The sequence below is a fragment of the Myxocyprinus asiaticus genome, chromosome 14 (genome assembly GCF_019703515.2).
Source record: "Myxocyprinus asiaticus isolate MX2 ecotype Aquarium Trade chromosome 14, UBuf_Myxa_2, whole genome shotgun sequence".
Lineage (NCBI taxonomy): Eukaryota > Metazoa > Chordata > Actinopteri > Cypriniformes > Catostomidae > Myxocyprinus > Myxocyprinus asiaticus.
Window position 1 is genome coordinate 5455175 of NC_059357.1, and position 16550 is coordinate 5471724.

At 40.2% G+C, this 16550-nt stretch overlaps 1 protein-coding gene across 2 annotated transcripts in view; it reads right to left on the reverse strand.

Moving 5' to 3' along the window:
* Nucleotides 1–318: 318 nt before the first annotated feature.
* Nucleotides 319–16550, reverse strand: part of LOC127451247 (protein Wiz-like) — a 29625-nt gene continuing 13393 nt past the window's right edge. For both annotated transcript variants that reach the window (XM_051715781.1, XM_051715780.1), the window contains 9 exons: nucleotides 13419–13562; nucleotides 12534–13103; nucleotides 11635–12093; nucleotides 10302–10817; nucleotides 9638–10174; nucleotides 8944–9155; nucleotides 7987–8278; nucleotides 7739–7901; nucleotides 319–6261 (listed from right to left, as the gene is read on the reverse strand). In XM_051715781.1, the coding sequence (XP_051571741.1) occupies nucleotides 5910–6261; nucleotides 7739–7901; nucleotides 7987–8278; nucleotides 8944–9155; nucleotides 9638–10174; nucleotides 10302–10817; nucleotides 11635–12093; nucleotides 12534–13103; nucleotides 13419–13562 (3245 nt within the window). In that variant the 3' untranslated portion in view covers nucleotides 319–5909. The remainder of the gene's footprint in view (nucleotides 6262–7738; nucleotides 7902–7986; nucleotides 8279–8943; nucleotides 9156–9637; nucleotides 10175–10301; nucleotides 10818–11634; nucleotides 12094–12533; nucleotides 13104–13418; nucleotides 13563–16550) is intronic.

A 16550-nucleotide genomic window follows, 5' to 3' on the forward strand; every position in this document is an offset into this window, starting at 1 on the left:
ACCTGATGGCAAATGACATGCAATAAACAAAATGTATTTAGATAAACAAAACGTTTTTAGATAAACACAACGGTTTTCGCTTGAACGTCCCAATGTCGCGAGGGTGCTGCGTGAACTGTTGCTCTCATGCCCTACCATGAACGCACACAGGAGATCAACAGTCAGTGAACATTTTCACGAAATAATACATTAGATTTCGGCTTGTTTCTCACCAAACCTTATCGTATGCTTTCATAACAATCATGAGTCTCATGAAATAATTTATTAGACTTCTGAATTATACTTTTGTGTTCTTTTGAAGCTTGAAGAGGTGGTCACCATAAACTGCCATTATATGACATCACTGAGAACAAAAAATGTTTCACAACTTCTCCCTTTGTGTTAAGAAAAAGAAAGAAAGTCATATAGGGTTACAACAACACAGGGGTGAGTAAACAATGACTGAATTTTCTGAACTATCCATTTAATTGTCTCTGCTTTAAAGCCAAAGACAGAGAAACAAAAACCCACTGTCAAAAACAGAACTGCTCATGGAAAAACAGAACAGACTGCTTGAAATCATTCCACTTAAAGGAATAGTTCACACAAAAATGAAAATTCTCTCATCATTTACTGAACCTCATGCCATCCCAGATGTGTATGACTTTCTTCTGCTGAACACAAAGATTTTTAGAAGAATATTTCAGCTCTGTAGGTCCATACAATTCAAGTGAATGGTGGCCAGACCTTTGTTGCTCCAAAAAGCACATGAAGTAATCATAAAAGTAATCCATATAACTCCAGTGGTTAAATCCATGTCTTCAGAAGCGATGTGATAGGTGTGGGTAAGAAAATAATATGTCCTTTTTTACTATAATTCTCCACTTTCACAGTCACTTTCCTAAGCACTCTTCTCCCCTAAGAGTTCTTCTTCTTGTGTTTTTGGTGATTCACATTCTTCATGCATATCACCCCCTACTGGGCAGGGAGGAGTATTTTTTATTTTTTTTATGTAAATATTGAACTGATTCACACCCACTAATATCATATCGCTTCTGAAGATATAGATTCAACCACTGGAGTCATGCAGATTACTTTATTGCTGCCTTTATGTGCTTTTTGGTACTTAAAAGTTTTGGTCACCATTCACTTGCATTGTAAGGACCTAGAGAACTGAGATATTCTTCTAAAAATCTTCTTTTGTGTTCAGCAGAAAAAAGAAAGTCATACACATCTGGGATGGCATGAGGGTGAGTAAATAATGAGAGAATTGTAATTTTTGGGTGAACTATCCCTTTAAAGAAGCCAATTTGTGAGATTCTGAGATACAAAGATGCTCTTTGGCAGATTCTGTCACTGACAAATTTGTACTTTTTATTTCATGAAAACATCTTCAAAATGGCGTTTTCATAAAAAAAAATGTAATGCACAGGTAATCAGAATGTACATATACAACCCATGTATACAGTATAAACACTTACAGTATATACACTATATGGACAAAAGTATTGGGACACCTACACATTACACCTACATGAGCTTTTATGACATCCCATTCTAAATCCAGAGGCATTAATATCGAGTTGGTCTCCCCTTTGCAGCTATAACAGCTTCCACTCTTCTGAGAAGGCTTTCTACAATATTTTGGAGTGTGTCTGTTGGAATTTTTGCCCATTCTTCCAGAACAGCATTTGTGAGGTAAGACACTGATGTTGGACGAGAGGGCCTGGCTCACAATCTCCGTTCTAGTTCATCCCAAAGGTGTTCGATAGGGTTGAGGTCAGGGCTCTGTGCAGGCCAGTCAAGTTCTTCCACACCAAACTCATCCAACCATGCCTTTATGGACCTTGCTTTGTGCACTGGGGCACAGTCATGCTGGAACAGAAAAGGGCCTTCCCAAACTGTTTCCACAAAGTTGGAAGCATATCATTTTCCAAAATGTCTTGGTAAACTGAGGCATTAACATTTCCCTTCAATGGAACTATGGGGCCTAGGCCAACCCCAGAAAAACAACCCAATAGCATTATCCCTCCTCCACCAAACTTTACAGTTGGCACAATGCAGTCAGGCAGGAAACGTTCTCCTGGCATTCGCCAAACCCAGACTCGTCCATCAGAGCGCCAGATAGAGAAGCGTGATTCGTCACTCCACAGAACACGTTTCCTCTGCTCCAGAGTCCAGTGGCGGCGTGCTTTACACCACTCCATCCGACGCTTGGCATTGTGCTTGGTGATGTAAGGCTTGCATACAGCTCCATGAAGCTCCTGGCACACAGTTTTTGTGCTGATGTTAATGCCAGAGGAGGTTTGGAACTCTGCAGTTATTGAGTCAGCAGAGCGTTGGCGACTTTTACGCACTACGCGCCTCAACACTCGGCGACCCCGCTCTGTAACTTTACGTGGTCTGTGTTGCTGTGGTTCCTAAACGCTTCCACTTTGCAATAATACCACTTACAGTTGATCGTGGAATATCTAGGAGGGAAGATATTTAATGAACTGACTTGTTGCAACGGTGGCATCCTATTACAGTACCACCATGCTTGATTTTATACACCTGTGGCAATGGGACTGAATGAAACACCTGAATTCAATGATTAAGAGGTGTGTCCCAATACTTTTGTCCATATAGTGTACATGGGTTCAAACACACACTTCCTAAATCATTGCAGATAAAAGTGCATCAACGTTTTACTCTTGAGAAACATTCAAATTGATGTAGTGAAGCCAAATAAATATATTAGTTCATTCGACATTCAAATGAGCCATAAGGTCATTTGGGATCTTAGTAAATCTGTAAAAAAAAAAAAAAAAAAAAAAAGCCTTTCAAAAGCCTAAAATGGGCCCATCAGCTTTTTCCAAGGCAATTTATCAGAAAGCTTCATGAACTAGAAGATTTTTACAACAGCTACGTCAGCTGTATCATTTAAAGTGACAAGCACAGAATTAACGTGAGAAGGAAAGCAAAAAAGGCAGAAAGTTGCTGTGAAAATGGAGCAATACGGGATCAGATTAATTAAAGCATTATGCAAAACCTGTTTTGCATAAGACCTAGCATGTGCAAACGTGCTACAAAATAATGTGTCAAACGAAATAGCAATGAAGGCATACATCTATATGTTTATGTAGAGTACAACTGGTAGGCATGATGGAAATTTTCATGCTCATTTTGTACAAAGGTTGGTCATGATGTGCTAAAACAATAAATTTAACTAAGTGTGCTTAGCTTATTTAAATACTTAGCAGCAATTGGTTCTAGACAAATTTGATCAACTCCAAGTGACAAGAATGAATAAAAGGCTGTAGAATATGCATGCCATGTTTGCAGTGGGCAAATTTTAAATGTTTTGATGGCTACATGGCAGTGCAAGCTTGAACTTAATTATAAGTTAAATCTAGTAAGAAAAAGTGAATTTGTCTATGCTAGAAACAGAAGCTTTGTTTTAAGAAGCCTTTCGTTTAAGTGCTTTGTCTTGAAACCATTTCAAGTTTAAGAAATCTGGGATTATGGTTGAATATAACTTTATGTCTGTGCATTTTGATTGTAATTCTTTGATTTGTACATGATTTAACAATTTGGTAGGATAGATGGTTTCACTCATTTTAGGAGTGCTTCTTAAGCAATAAGAAACAAAATGCACTGGGCATTAGGGTCAGATAGCTTACTGAAATTAAGTAAACAGACTCATCCTTCTACCAATAAATATAAATGAAACGACAACCGTTAAAGCATGAAAAAGTAGAATTATACGGTGGTGTTTTCCTTTGTCCTTTTTCATTCGTAGCGCTGTGGTGTAATTTCTGCGCCATTAGGGGCACCAAACAGATTTGCAAAAAATAATTACTGTTTTTATGCTAATTTCCCCCCGTTATTTGGTCACTGGTGAAACATCTACAGTAATATATATTAAATACATGCAATTTGCTACCTGGTCCCATAGAATCACTTTACTGTATCTACATATATTTTTACATATTTGCAAAATGATTTTTAAGTGGCTTCTCTGCATTTGAAATTAACACTACATGCACTAAAACAACAATGACTTTCATTTCTTTTCACACAAATCACGAGTAAAACAGCATCAGATTATCAGTTCATAAATATTAACTTTTTGCCCTGCTTCTCACATAATGCTTTCTTATCTAAACACTTTGGTGATACATTTGAACTAGGGCTGTCAATTTTAATGCGTTAATTCAGTGCGATTGAATAACGCAATTATTCATGTCCCCGGACCCTAATAAGGAAGATTCCTGAGCAATTCAAACTTGTAGTACCACCTGTTTTCTCCAGGGGGCAGTAAGCGAAACTTCAGCTGTATAGGCAACTTGCAGCTTATACAGACAGAGAACAAACCACACTTACCGAAAGCAGACAACACAAGATGAGAACATGTTATTGTGTACAAACACAGCCTGATGGAGCAAATCCGAAAGCAAGGATCTCAAGACGTGTTTTTCTAAGTTTCAGACTTTAACTTAACACAGCAACCTAAAAACGGTATGTTTATGATGCAACACAACCGAGACGCTACAAAAGCGTCCGTCGGACGCAGGTGTACATTGGCGCGTCCTTAAACAAGCCCTTATAATAAATCTCAGACTGACTGGCAAATTCAATTGCAAAGTGGATTGCTGTGAACTTTAGGCCAATGATCGGCTTTAGTTCAATAATATAGAAATAAAAAATATATTGCATTCTAAAGCCACTTTTTGTATTGTCTTTTTAAATGCTTAACTTGTTTGACAAAATAATATTTATTTATTTTACTGTATTATTATTTTTTAGAATATATAAATTTTATTTATAATTATTTATATATAACAAATGTATAATTATTTAATAATTATATATTGCATTATTGTTATTTGAGGGGCTTTCTCAGCAAATATTTATGTATGCGATTAATTGAGAGTAATTGTGATTAATTAATCAGCATACCATGTAATTAATTCGATTTAAAACAGCCCTTATATTAGCATTTGCATTACATAACCAACTACATTTAAAAGCTTGTTCATGCGCAATCAAACTGTGCAGTAGCTCAACTGATAAACCGTTGCACATGCGATGCAAAGAACCGGGGTACAAGCCTTGTAGAGCATGCAAGCCAACGCGTGAGCCAAAAGTGTCATAGAAGCACCACAGAAAGAAGTGGTTGCTTCAGCAATTGTGTTTTTCATGTCACATTGGCTTTTTCTGATACTTATGTTTAAGGTTTAGGGTAGAGAGGTAGGTTTTTTATTTAAAATTCCACAGAGCATTAACCTTGACAACCTCATCTGTTTGGGAGAAAATCTTGCTTTTAGCGCCACACAGTGGACATAACACCTCAGAACCACGTTATGGACCACATAATATCATTTTGCAAAAATGTTGCCACAGTCATGTAATTTTCATGAGATCAGGCTGGTAATTTACATGTTGCTTGCAATAAATTATTTCAGCAGAATACACAACTACATTTGAACTACCAGTGGAGAAATATGTCTTTTTCCTGTATAATGATGTAGTTACAGCATCTATCAGTAGGGCCTAACTAGCAAAGCTAACCATCCAAACACTTACCCACCCACCCCCCGGTTGAGCCAATGTTGCTATCTTAGGCCGTTCAAACAAACAGACTGCAATTCCCTTTGGTACCTAAATTAGTGGCGCAGAAATTAAACACTGCACCTTTAAGAGCCAAAGGAGAGCTGAGAACTGTCATGGCAACAGACCTACCTCAAGCCTGAATCTCTCAAAACAGATGCTTGTGATGTAGGTCACATGTAAGTGGGTTGATAGCAGAGATTTTTTAAAAATCTCTCCCTTTGATCAGAGACAGAGATATTCAAAGATGGGTAACAGTATGTGCAGAAACAAAACAAAGGACAAGGGAGGTAATAAGTAGGGAATCTGAAGTCAAATGTGGGCAATGGAAACATGGCCTAGTTAGTAAGAGAAGGAAGTGGCTCTGCTGTGGCTGGTGTCACTGGGCCAGCCATATGGGGCGCTGTGGAGACTTGGATTGGAGTGCGTGTAGGTGTGGAGGCTGGTGTGGGTGTGGGTGTGGTTGGGGCTTTTGGGGAAAGCGTGGACGGGGTTGTGGTGCGAGCTGTGGTTGTAATGGAGGTAGTAGCTGAGGATGGGGGTTTGGGAACAGAAGTGTCACATTGGGCAGGAGTATCGTTTGCGGGTGGTGAAGTCTTCTTGTAGTTGAGATTGAGGATGTGCTGCTGCAGGTGTCTGATCCAGTCTTCCTGTACCGAGAGAGGGCCATGAAACTCCACGTCACAAAACCTGAGAAGATTTTCACAAATGAAAAACAGTTAGTTCTGCAAACATTTGTAGAAAGCACTATTTTAAAATTAAAATCTATTTAAGGCACAGAAATGCTTCATCTACATAATATAATCTTGAATAAACTGTATGTTTATTAGCTGTAGCACACGTAAGAAACTTTCATTCCAAAACCTAATGATCAGCCTACCTAGACAGCATATTAAGGCACCTTAGACGTGCTCCAGACACAAAGGCTGTTCCAAAAGGTAAAAACCTAATTTGGCCTAAATATTAAGGAAGCATTGCATGTATCCTTTGCAGAGAAGGCTCTCCAAGAATGCATTGCAACAAGCTTAGTTAATCTTATTCAAGACATTGGATAAGTCAGGGGCCTGGGTAGCTCAGCAAGTAAAGACGCTGACTACCACACCTGGAGTCGCAAGTTCGAATCCAGGGCGTGCTCTCCTAAGCAACCAATTGGCCCGGTTACTAGGGTGGGTAGAGTCACGTTGGGTTAACCTCCTTGTGTTCGCTATAATGTGGTTCTCGCTCTCTGTGGGGCGTGTGGTGAGTTGTGCGTGGATGCTTAGGAGAATAATGTGAAGCCTCCACACGTGCTAGGTCTCTGCGGTAACGCACTCAACAAGCCACGTGATAAGATGCGCGGATTGACGGTCTCAGATGTGGAGGCAACTGAGGTTTGTCCTCCACCACCTGGATTGAGGCGAGTCACTATGCCACCACGAGGACTTAAGAGTGCATTGGGAATTGGCCATTCCAAATTGGGAAGAAAAAGGGGAGAAAATCCCACCCCCAAAAAAAGATATTGGATAAATGGACTATGGTCTACAATATTTGGATGTAATATGTGTTTTTATAGTATCACATTGTTGGCTTAGCATCATGCTAACATAAAAATGTACTGGAATGAACTATATGTGAAGCTCTTGTGCGCTTTGAGTGAGTAGCGCTATTTGTGTGTTATGCAATATGTATTTTGATAGTATTATGTTGCTAGCTTAGCAACATGCTAACGTAAACTTTATTGGAATGAACTGTGATTGATTTCCTGTCTGCTTTGAGCGAGGAGTGCATTTTGTGTGGCTCGTTGAGTTGCTTTTGTAAAGTGTTTCGAATTAGACACTTATGAAGTTCCTTTTCATTTAGGATGCTATCTCTGTTTCAGAGCAAACAGGTTATTTGGCTAAAAAGGCTAGATGCAGCACAATGAATGGAACAGAATGCAGGTGTCTCGATACGCATTTTTAGAAAAAATTTTTAACTTGATACGGCATCTAAAAAATGCGGTGCTCCTGTTCAAGAATCTGAAAAAACAGCGAGACATGGTGCAAAAACATCCGTCTAGCGCATGTTTACATAGAAAAACAATGAAAAAAGAAAAGGGATGAAAGCAAAAATGTGTTTGATGTGAATGGCCCCTTATAAGGCAGCTGCCTAGGTTTAAGAACAGATCTAATATATAAGTACTACTCACCGGCACTTAAGTGAGTAAATTTTACCCACAAGTCTAACCAGTGGGGTGGAGGGGGGCTTTGGCACAAGGGCAGGAACTGTACTGGAGCGAGGTTTTGGAGGACCACTCTCTCTCTCCCCTCCCTCAGCATGTGACGGGTGTTTAAGTGGCCGTCTCTCAAATACTTAAAGAGAAAATCAGTGCATTATGTCAAATTTTGCGAATAAATGTAAAATAAAACATTAAAGTAAGGTAAGTTGTGCTCTGACCTCGTGGCAAACGAACGTTGAGTTCACTATGGGCCACCTGCACATGTGAAAGTGTGTTACTGGAATGATGACCGTCAGATTGTTGAATAAGGCCATGTTGATTCGAACTTTCATTCCTAATTTTGGCCTCTGGTGCCCGTGAAGACAACCCCAAGGAACAGCTGTTGACATCCCGTCCAACTGCCCTCTTCTGAGGCAATGTGAGAGATGCCCACTTGGCCACTGGAAGCTTGTGGCAAACAGAGGCTGTAGGGTCAGACTCATGGGACGGTGAAAGAGAGGAACTGCACCTCTGCAAGAGATTATTGCATATATAAAATAAACATCAATACTTTGTCATATTATCAGTTTTCTAATTATATTTTACACATACCAAATGTGCTTCATTCTCTGATGCATGTATTAACCTTCAACTCTGCACTGAAACTCCTGCACTGTTTATGCAATGGACATGAATGATACCTCAAATTATGCAACTTGAGGAGAGATGTGCTATTTCATTTTTGTGCAATTGGACTTGTGATTTTCACCTGGCAGACAATAAAATTGTTGACAGATCCCATAGACTTATCTTAAAGGAGGGACCCAAGCTTTATCTAGAGACCATAATATCATAAAGACTTGGGAGTGAGTTATTTTTACTTGTGCCAGGCAGAGGCGCAAAAACCATATATGCAAAGTATGCAATGCATAAGGGCGGCATTTAAAGGGGGGGCCCGCTCAACGCTTATAGTGGACGACTCCCCCCAACCTTTCGACAAATACATGGGGCTCAAATTTTAGTTTCACCTACCCGCTCGGAAATGGGTAGTTGCGCCCCTGGGGCCAGGAAGCACTGTTCTGGCAACCACCTAACAACACTCTAATTCACCCAAAATGCCCTGGCCAATGCACCAACAAGCACCACATTTGTTTTCTTCAGAAAATGTAAAAATATAGTTTTATTTGCTTTCATACTTTCTTCTGGACGTAGCGGCCTCCTTGCGCATAACTTTGCTGCATCTCTGCTGCCTTCTGTGGGCGGCTGCGTATCCAGGCACTCAGCGTCTCGATGGGTGAACCATTTACACACCACTCTGTTACGCCAAACTGTCTGAGATGTGCTCGGGCATGACTGGCCAATGCTTTCCGGTTCTCAAAGTAGAATCCACAGAGTTCACAGCTGGCATCTAAAGAGGGTAATAAAACATTCTGATCATTCCACATTGTTCTTGAGACTATTGTATACAAACACCACATCCACATCGTTTGATTTGCATTGATTTTGATACGTTTACACCTCTCATCCACAGTGAAATGGTGTTTTCCTCAACCAAAACAAAATCTTTTGAAAATGCTCTCCATAACCTCAAATTTTGGAAAATTATGACATTACGACACTAACAGACTGAGTTGAATTAGTGTGGACATGGCCTGAGATTATTGTAGACTACTGTATTGAGACTGTATCTTTTATACTACAACCAATTTGATTGATGGCATATAAGTTAAGCCATGGAATTCAGAATCTGGGACTTTTATTTATTTTAGAGTCATTATTCTGCAAACACTGAAGCAGTACTGCTCTACAAATACTTGCCTTAAATGTCCTCTTCCAACAATGCGATGGAGATAAAACAAATAAGGAGCCTTTTCAAAAATACACCCTTACCCATGTGGCCTACCCCTTGCTTCTCTGTGGAGACTTTCCCCTTTATGGAATGGTCCTGTGGGGGAGGCGAGAAGCTTTTAGACTGGACGAGCAGTGACTTCTCTCCTGGCTGTTCATCCTCTACCAGCACCTTCTTCCTCAGCGGAACCACCCCAAAAAACTTCCCCACAGGTGAGGTGCGAGACAAGCCCATGCTTCCAAGCCCATGCTTGTGGAGGCGCGAGCCAGAGTGGAGCAGGTTAAGGGGTGACTTGCGGGAAAGTACATGGGACTGATAGCCAGGACTGTTCAGTGATAGTCTACCATCCTGTCCCGGTTCCTCCTTTATGCCCAAGGCAGCAGATGCAGGGACAGTGCCCTGTCTTCTCATTACTTCCCACAGAGTGTCAATGGGCGAGCCGTTTACAGACCATTCTGTGATACCCATATGCCTCAGGTGCGAACGGGCGTGGCTTGAGAGGCCTTTGCGGTTTTCAAAGAATTCGCCACAGAAATCGCATCGGATATCACGGGAAGGTTCCTTCTCTTGAGTCATGACTGTAAGAGGAAAGAGAAAGACAGTACACAGACAACTGATTGGCTGAGGGACAATTCAGTGATCAATTAAAATCATTGAAAAGTGTGAAAAGAAAACAAACAAAGGTGAAAACACAAAAAAACATACCCAAGTTGACAGGAAAAACTTTATCCGAACTGCTCAAACTAGGATGTAGCGGCTCTGGGCTGTAACTTGCACTCACTCCCATTTCTGACCCTTTCATGGTAACTTCTACAATTTCAGGCTCTGGTTTTGGTTTAACCATTTCCACTGTTGGAGAAGAACTGGCGGTAGATGTTGAAGGAGACTTTTTCCTGTTAGTAGGCTGATCATGGCTTGGTGATTGGGGGAAATGGAAAGGCAGCCGGACGAGAACATTCCCTGGTGGGGAAGAGCACTGGAGTGTAGACCGAGGCAGTCCTGGGCCCGGAGAAGAAGAGGGGGATTTGTGGGTTTTTAGCGGCACAATGGACGGTAGGCCTCGACGGACTATAATCTCTCGGAGTGTGTCAATAGGCGAGCCATTCACAGACCATTCAGTGATGCCAAGCTGACGCAGATGTGAGCGGGCATGACTAGAGAGGCCTTTGCGATTCTCAAAAAGTTCTCCACAGAATTCACAATTCACCTCTTTCATTGGCTCTGGAAATGAAGAGAGCAAACTATCATTTTGGAAGTAACTAGGTTAATAAGCATGTTGGCCATGTTTAAGTACAGCTTACATTATTGAGGAGCAATAGAGCACACCAGTGACTGTGTACTTTTTCAGCTGTCTTGATTCTGGAAATATTTTTCACCATTCGTTTTCATAGGGACTTCATAAAATTGTTCATAAAAGAATTGGAAGAAATTAACCAAACCAACCAGCTCAGAGGTGAATCACATCACCACAAACTTTGATTTGAAGCAAAAATATAGGGAAATCTGACAAAAAGACAAAAGGTACAAGACAGTGTACTTCACGTCTTTAATGAGGGAATGAACAACAATCCCATGGACCATGAAGCATCGTAAATGACAATCAAATTAGAAATGATGGAAAAGTATAAAATTATTGACTAAGTTTTTGATTATAAGTATAGAATCAATATGTTTCAATTATATTGCATTTGTATAAATATTCAGATATATACCAATATTTTAATAGTTTGAGAGTGTAGAGAGGCCGACTGAATTGCTCATTTACAGTGCGTCATGGGAGTGGGCGATCGCTGCATAGCTTTATTACAGCGGTTTGTTTGCTGTGATTCTATGATTGGTGGATTGTTTCTCTTCAGGCTGATAGGTTGTGTAGTTCTACACCAGACATTTCATTATTAAAAACGATTTAAAAAAAGAAGAGATGCGGACTGATGGCTTCAACTGAGCCATATAAAATCAACTGCTTCTGAAACCACATTTCTGCACCCTATTGAGGACGAAAAGACAATAACATACAAAAACATGTGAAAGTTGTTACCTATGGGGAAGGGCATCACATCACCACCACTAAAACGAAGAACCTGCAAAGAGGAGGGTTTCAACTTCTTTGTTGGTGGGCCCAACAGGGTGTGGGTAGAAGGCGAGGTAGCTTTGGACCCAATGGTAGTCCTCAATGGAGCAGTTTTATGTAGGATAGGACTAGAGGGAGGAGGCCTCTTAGAGGAAGCAGTGGAAGTTGAGGGCAAGAGGGAAGCCATGCTGGTCTTTGGGGACCTCAAGTCTTCAGGACCATCAGAGAGAAAAGAATTAGCTCTGTGCTTAAATTCATCTGTCAAAATGAATCGGTTGAGTAAGTCAATGGGAGAGCCCTTGGATTCTGAGTACTCAATCCTGAAATGGCGCAAATGGGCTCGAGCATGACTTGAGAGACCTTTTCTTGTTTCGAACCACGCACCACACAACTGGCAAATAATGTCTTTAGAGTCCAAGTCCATTGCTAGAAGAAAAAGAGAACAAAATGAATGGGGTACAAGAGGAATAGGGTACAATGATAATACAAAAACAAATTGGAAACCATTTGTTAGAATCATTTATTAGTAGTTACTCCATTAGTTCACCCAAAACTGAAATGTTGTTCGAAACCTGTATGACTGACTTGCTTCCATGGAACAAAAAAGAAGAAATTTGATGGTGACTACAGCACAGGTTGGATGTCAATTGGTCTTGCGTGTCTTGTGACCAAATGCCATGATATCAAACCTGCTCTGTAGTCGCCATATTTGATTTAGGTGCTGCAAACGGGAGTTGATCAATGATTTCTCCTTTTGTGTTCCATGGAACAAAGAAAGTTTTAAGCAATATTAGGGTTCTTAAATGATAACTGAATTTTCTTTTTTAAGTAAACTATTTCTTGGGCGAGCATAAATTATCTCTTACTAAGGTTCAAAGGTGCATCCGTCTCTTGTGGTGCCCAGAATGGTTTGCTGGGACTGGAGAGGTTTGCAGCCTGGTTCTTTCCCAAAGTCTTATGCTCCTGGGATCGCAGTGGGGAAGACACAGGGAGCAGGGAAGAGATTGGAGCCTTTCTCAGGACTGGGGATGGAGACCGAGATTTTATAAATGGAGAGGATGGCAGTGAACCTGTTACAGAGGAAGTATTTGGGGAAGAGGAAACTTTATTAACTGAACCCACAACAGAGTATGGGACAGTTGGTTTGGTGTCCAGCAGTCCCTTTTCAGTTTCAATATCTTTTTTAGGGCTTGGCATGGAAACGGGAGGAGAATGGTGCTCGAGCTTCTTAGGTGATGCCACAGATGGGGGGGTGCCAGTGAAATGCGCATCCATGGCACGTTCCTTAGTGATCTGGTAGAGGAGGTCAATGGGTGCTCCACTGTTTTCCGACATGCCAATACCCAGCTGGCGTAGGTGAGAGCGGGCGTGGCTAGATAAACCACGACGTGTCTCAAAGGAAGTACCACAAATCTCACATTTCAAAAGGTTGGAGCCTGAAAAAATTTTGAAATGGAGATAAATGTCATGTCGAAAAGATGAAAAACCAAGATGACATACCTAACAACATACCCAGATTTTCAGAGAAAACCACAGTACAAACAGCACACAAGGCATATGGACTACTTTTATGAAACCGTTATGGTGCTTTTTTTAATCATTTCGGAGCTTCATAGAGTCAGTCACCTTAGTGATGTGGTTTGAAACAACATGAATGTAATGAAAGAGTAAATGAAAGAATACATTTTTATGGTGAACTATTCTATTAAAGTAGGTTAAATAGAGTTGAGATAACATAAAATTCATCTAACCCAAAGAGTCGGTCTCTTTGGATTCAGGACTGTGTTCCTGAAGGGAGAACAGTGTCTTTTTTCTGGGATTTGTGCCCGATTTTTCTGTAAGAGGCATTCTGGCCTCCTCCTCTTCCTCATCCTCATCCTCCTCCTCACCACCACCTGAACATAAATAGATAGAAAAATAATGAAATTAGACTATTGTACAGTCAAATTCCTTAAAGGATAACCACCAAGGGCTTGTAATCAGTAGCTACGTTTCCACTATTGGGCCAAATAAGGGCGTGCTAGTGCGTGCCAGGGCCAGTTGCATTCCCACGGTCTTTTCCAGAGTTTCATCGTTCCTCCTCTGGGCTTCCTCTGGGCCAACAACCAAGCCACTTTGACCTGCCGATTAGCCTTGGGCCAAAGAAGGCCAATTGGTATTGAGGTGGGGCCAATTTCAAATGCCGTTTTGCTGAGTCAGGTCTCGCTTTCCACCAAGCAAAGACCAAATTAAGCAAAAAATGGCAGCTTCAGTCTCCACCATGTTTGTTCTGAGGGTTAGTTAGTCTCCATAGTCTGATACCTCAGCTTGAGCTTCGCTCTTGCATGTGAAACGGTGTGTGATGTTGGCACCAGGGCGTCGTAATAAGGGCGGATTTTTAAAGCAACGCTGCGGGGTGGTGTGAATGCAGATCGTTTTTAAGTCTTGCGGCTCGGGGTCTGAGGCTATTAGCCCCGGCTGACCAGTTGATAGCCCTGGCTCGCACTAATCAAAAAGTGGAAACGTGGCTATTGTGTCCATATGGATTTTGAACTGGTTTGACATCTTCAGATTATGCACAGAAGAAACAACCGTGGTTTTTAATTACTGCATAATTAGCCAACGAACAGAATTTGCTATATAGATGTCTGCTACTCAAACAAAGCATAACAGGCCCTGACAAACTGTCAGGTTTCAGTCTGGGTTCAGGTCTTATATATATATATATATATATATAACTTCAGGTTTACGTCAGGTTTGTAGCAGACCTCTACAGCTATAGTCTGAAAAAGGATTCAGAAAAAATATTTTCATCATTACTGAAACAGAATATAATCTGCAAAAGTATAACTGCATAAAAAAACAAAAAACAATGCATTTTAAATCAGTGGCTTCCTAAAACCTTTTTAAAAAGGGGGAAATAATATCATCAATATCAATGCTTGGTTTCTGAGAGTTAAGTTAGCATTTGACTAGCTAGAGCACTTTTGTACTCTTTAAAATCAACATGGTTAATTAGACTGGTTTAATCACATTAAAGGAATATTCCAAGTTAAAGGAATCGTTCACCCAAAAATGAAAAATCTCTCGTTATTCACTTACCCTGATGCCATCCCAGATGTATATGACTTTCTTCAGCAGAACACAAATTAAGATTTTTGAGTGAACTATTCCTTTAAGCTCAATCAGCAGAATTTGTGGCATAATATTGATAACCACAAAAATAAATTTTGACTCGTCCCTCCTTTTCTCAAAAAAAAAAAAAAAAAAAAAAGCAAATATCTGGGTTCCAGTGAGGACCTAACAATGGAAGTGAATGGAGGCCAATCGGTAAACGTTAAAATACCCACTATTTGAAAAGTATAGCCACAAGACGTAAACAAAATGCATGTTAACATGATTTTAGTGTGATTTAATCGCTCACTAATCTTTTCTATGTAAATTTATATCCGATTTCGCAATGATTTCAAAACTCCACAGCTCAAATAATACACAAGTTTAACAGAAGAAATAATGTAAGTGCTATTATAAAATGATAAGCTTTACATTTCTGTGTTTAAACCCTCCAACAACTGGCCCCACTGTAACCTCGATTTTTCTTTTATTTATTTTTTTAAAAAAAGGAGGGACGTGTCAAAATATTTGTGGTAATCAACATCATGCAACAAATGCTTTCGACTGAGCTTAACTTGTATTGAACCTGGAATATTCCTTTTAAGAGAAAATCAAAAGTGCTGTAACAACAACATAACTTTATCTAAGTCAATTCTATATAGGCAGATATGCTTTATTCACCCAAAGGAAAATATACTAGTACTAAAAGTTGCACTTATATACAGTATAAATTGCACATATATCTTTTGTCAGCTTCTTTAAACCCATCTTGCTCCTCTCAGCATATTCAGTATAATAATCTGTGCATGCGTTCCTGTGGTGGGCGTTTCTGTGCTGTCATTTGATCTGTCCTAGACACAATTACAGCAACATCAGCCCTTTTTCTTTTCAGACAGAGAATGAAAAATCCCTTTAATGGCATGCATGTCATAAAATAACCAGACGAGACAATACACAGAAAATACATGAAATAGTCGAAGTTAAACACGACAAGCCACCGTTTTACAACTTCTTCAAAACAAAATATAAGGAAATAAGTAGCGTTTATCATTTAAAAAAAAAAAAAAAAAAAAAAAACATGTTTTAGGGAGAATGCAAATTAAGAGAAAAAAGCGTCGCGCGCTCCATTTCAACATTTAAGAAACACACCTCGGATAAAATGGCGATTTTGATACTCATAAAGATGTGCATAATGACAGGACATCAAAACTGCGTTTGTCTTTGGACATGAAGTATTTAAGCGCACAATGTCATAGTTTCACTTTCCAAGACAAAAGTGTTCTGCATTTGTCAAAACAGCGGGGGAATGAGCGGTTTCATACGTGTGCACTCAGTCTCTGGACTATTTGAGACCATTTTGGCATCAGTGATTTAAAACGCACATAGAATATGACAGGGACTTCTCTTAAACGTTAATACGACTGCATGCCATGCAAGCTTTAAAAGTGGGAAAGCTCTGAGCACATGCATAACTCATGCATCCCTTGATCATGCACGGCGCGGAAGTGCATGCACTCACCATTCATCGCATCAGAATTACAGCACCTAAAGTCAGACAATTTTTCAGCTATTGTTTGTGTCTGCGGGGAGGTGGAAGCAGCCATTTTGCCCCGCACACATGCACTAACGCATCAAGGCGTGACGAACCGAGTAAAGGCGGAGACTGGGCTAAATATTAAATGCCAGGAATTAATCTGTCATAATAAATAAGAATGATTGCATAAAGACAAAGTGTTTTGCATCATATAGGGGTCTTCAGAATTGCTTCCACCACTGCCTCTGAATGTATT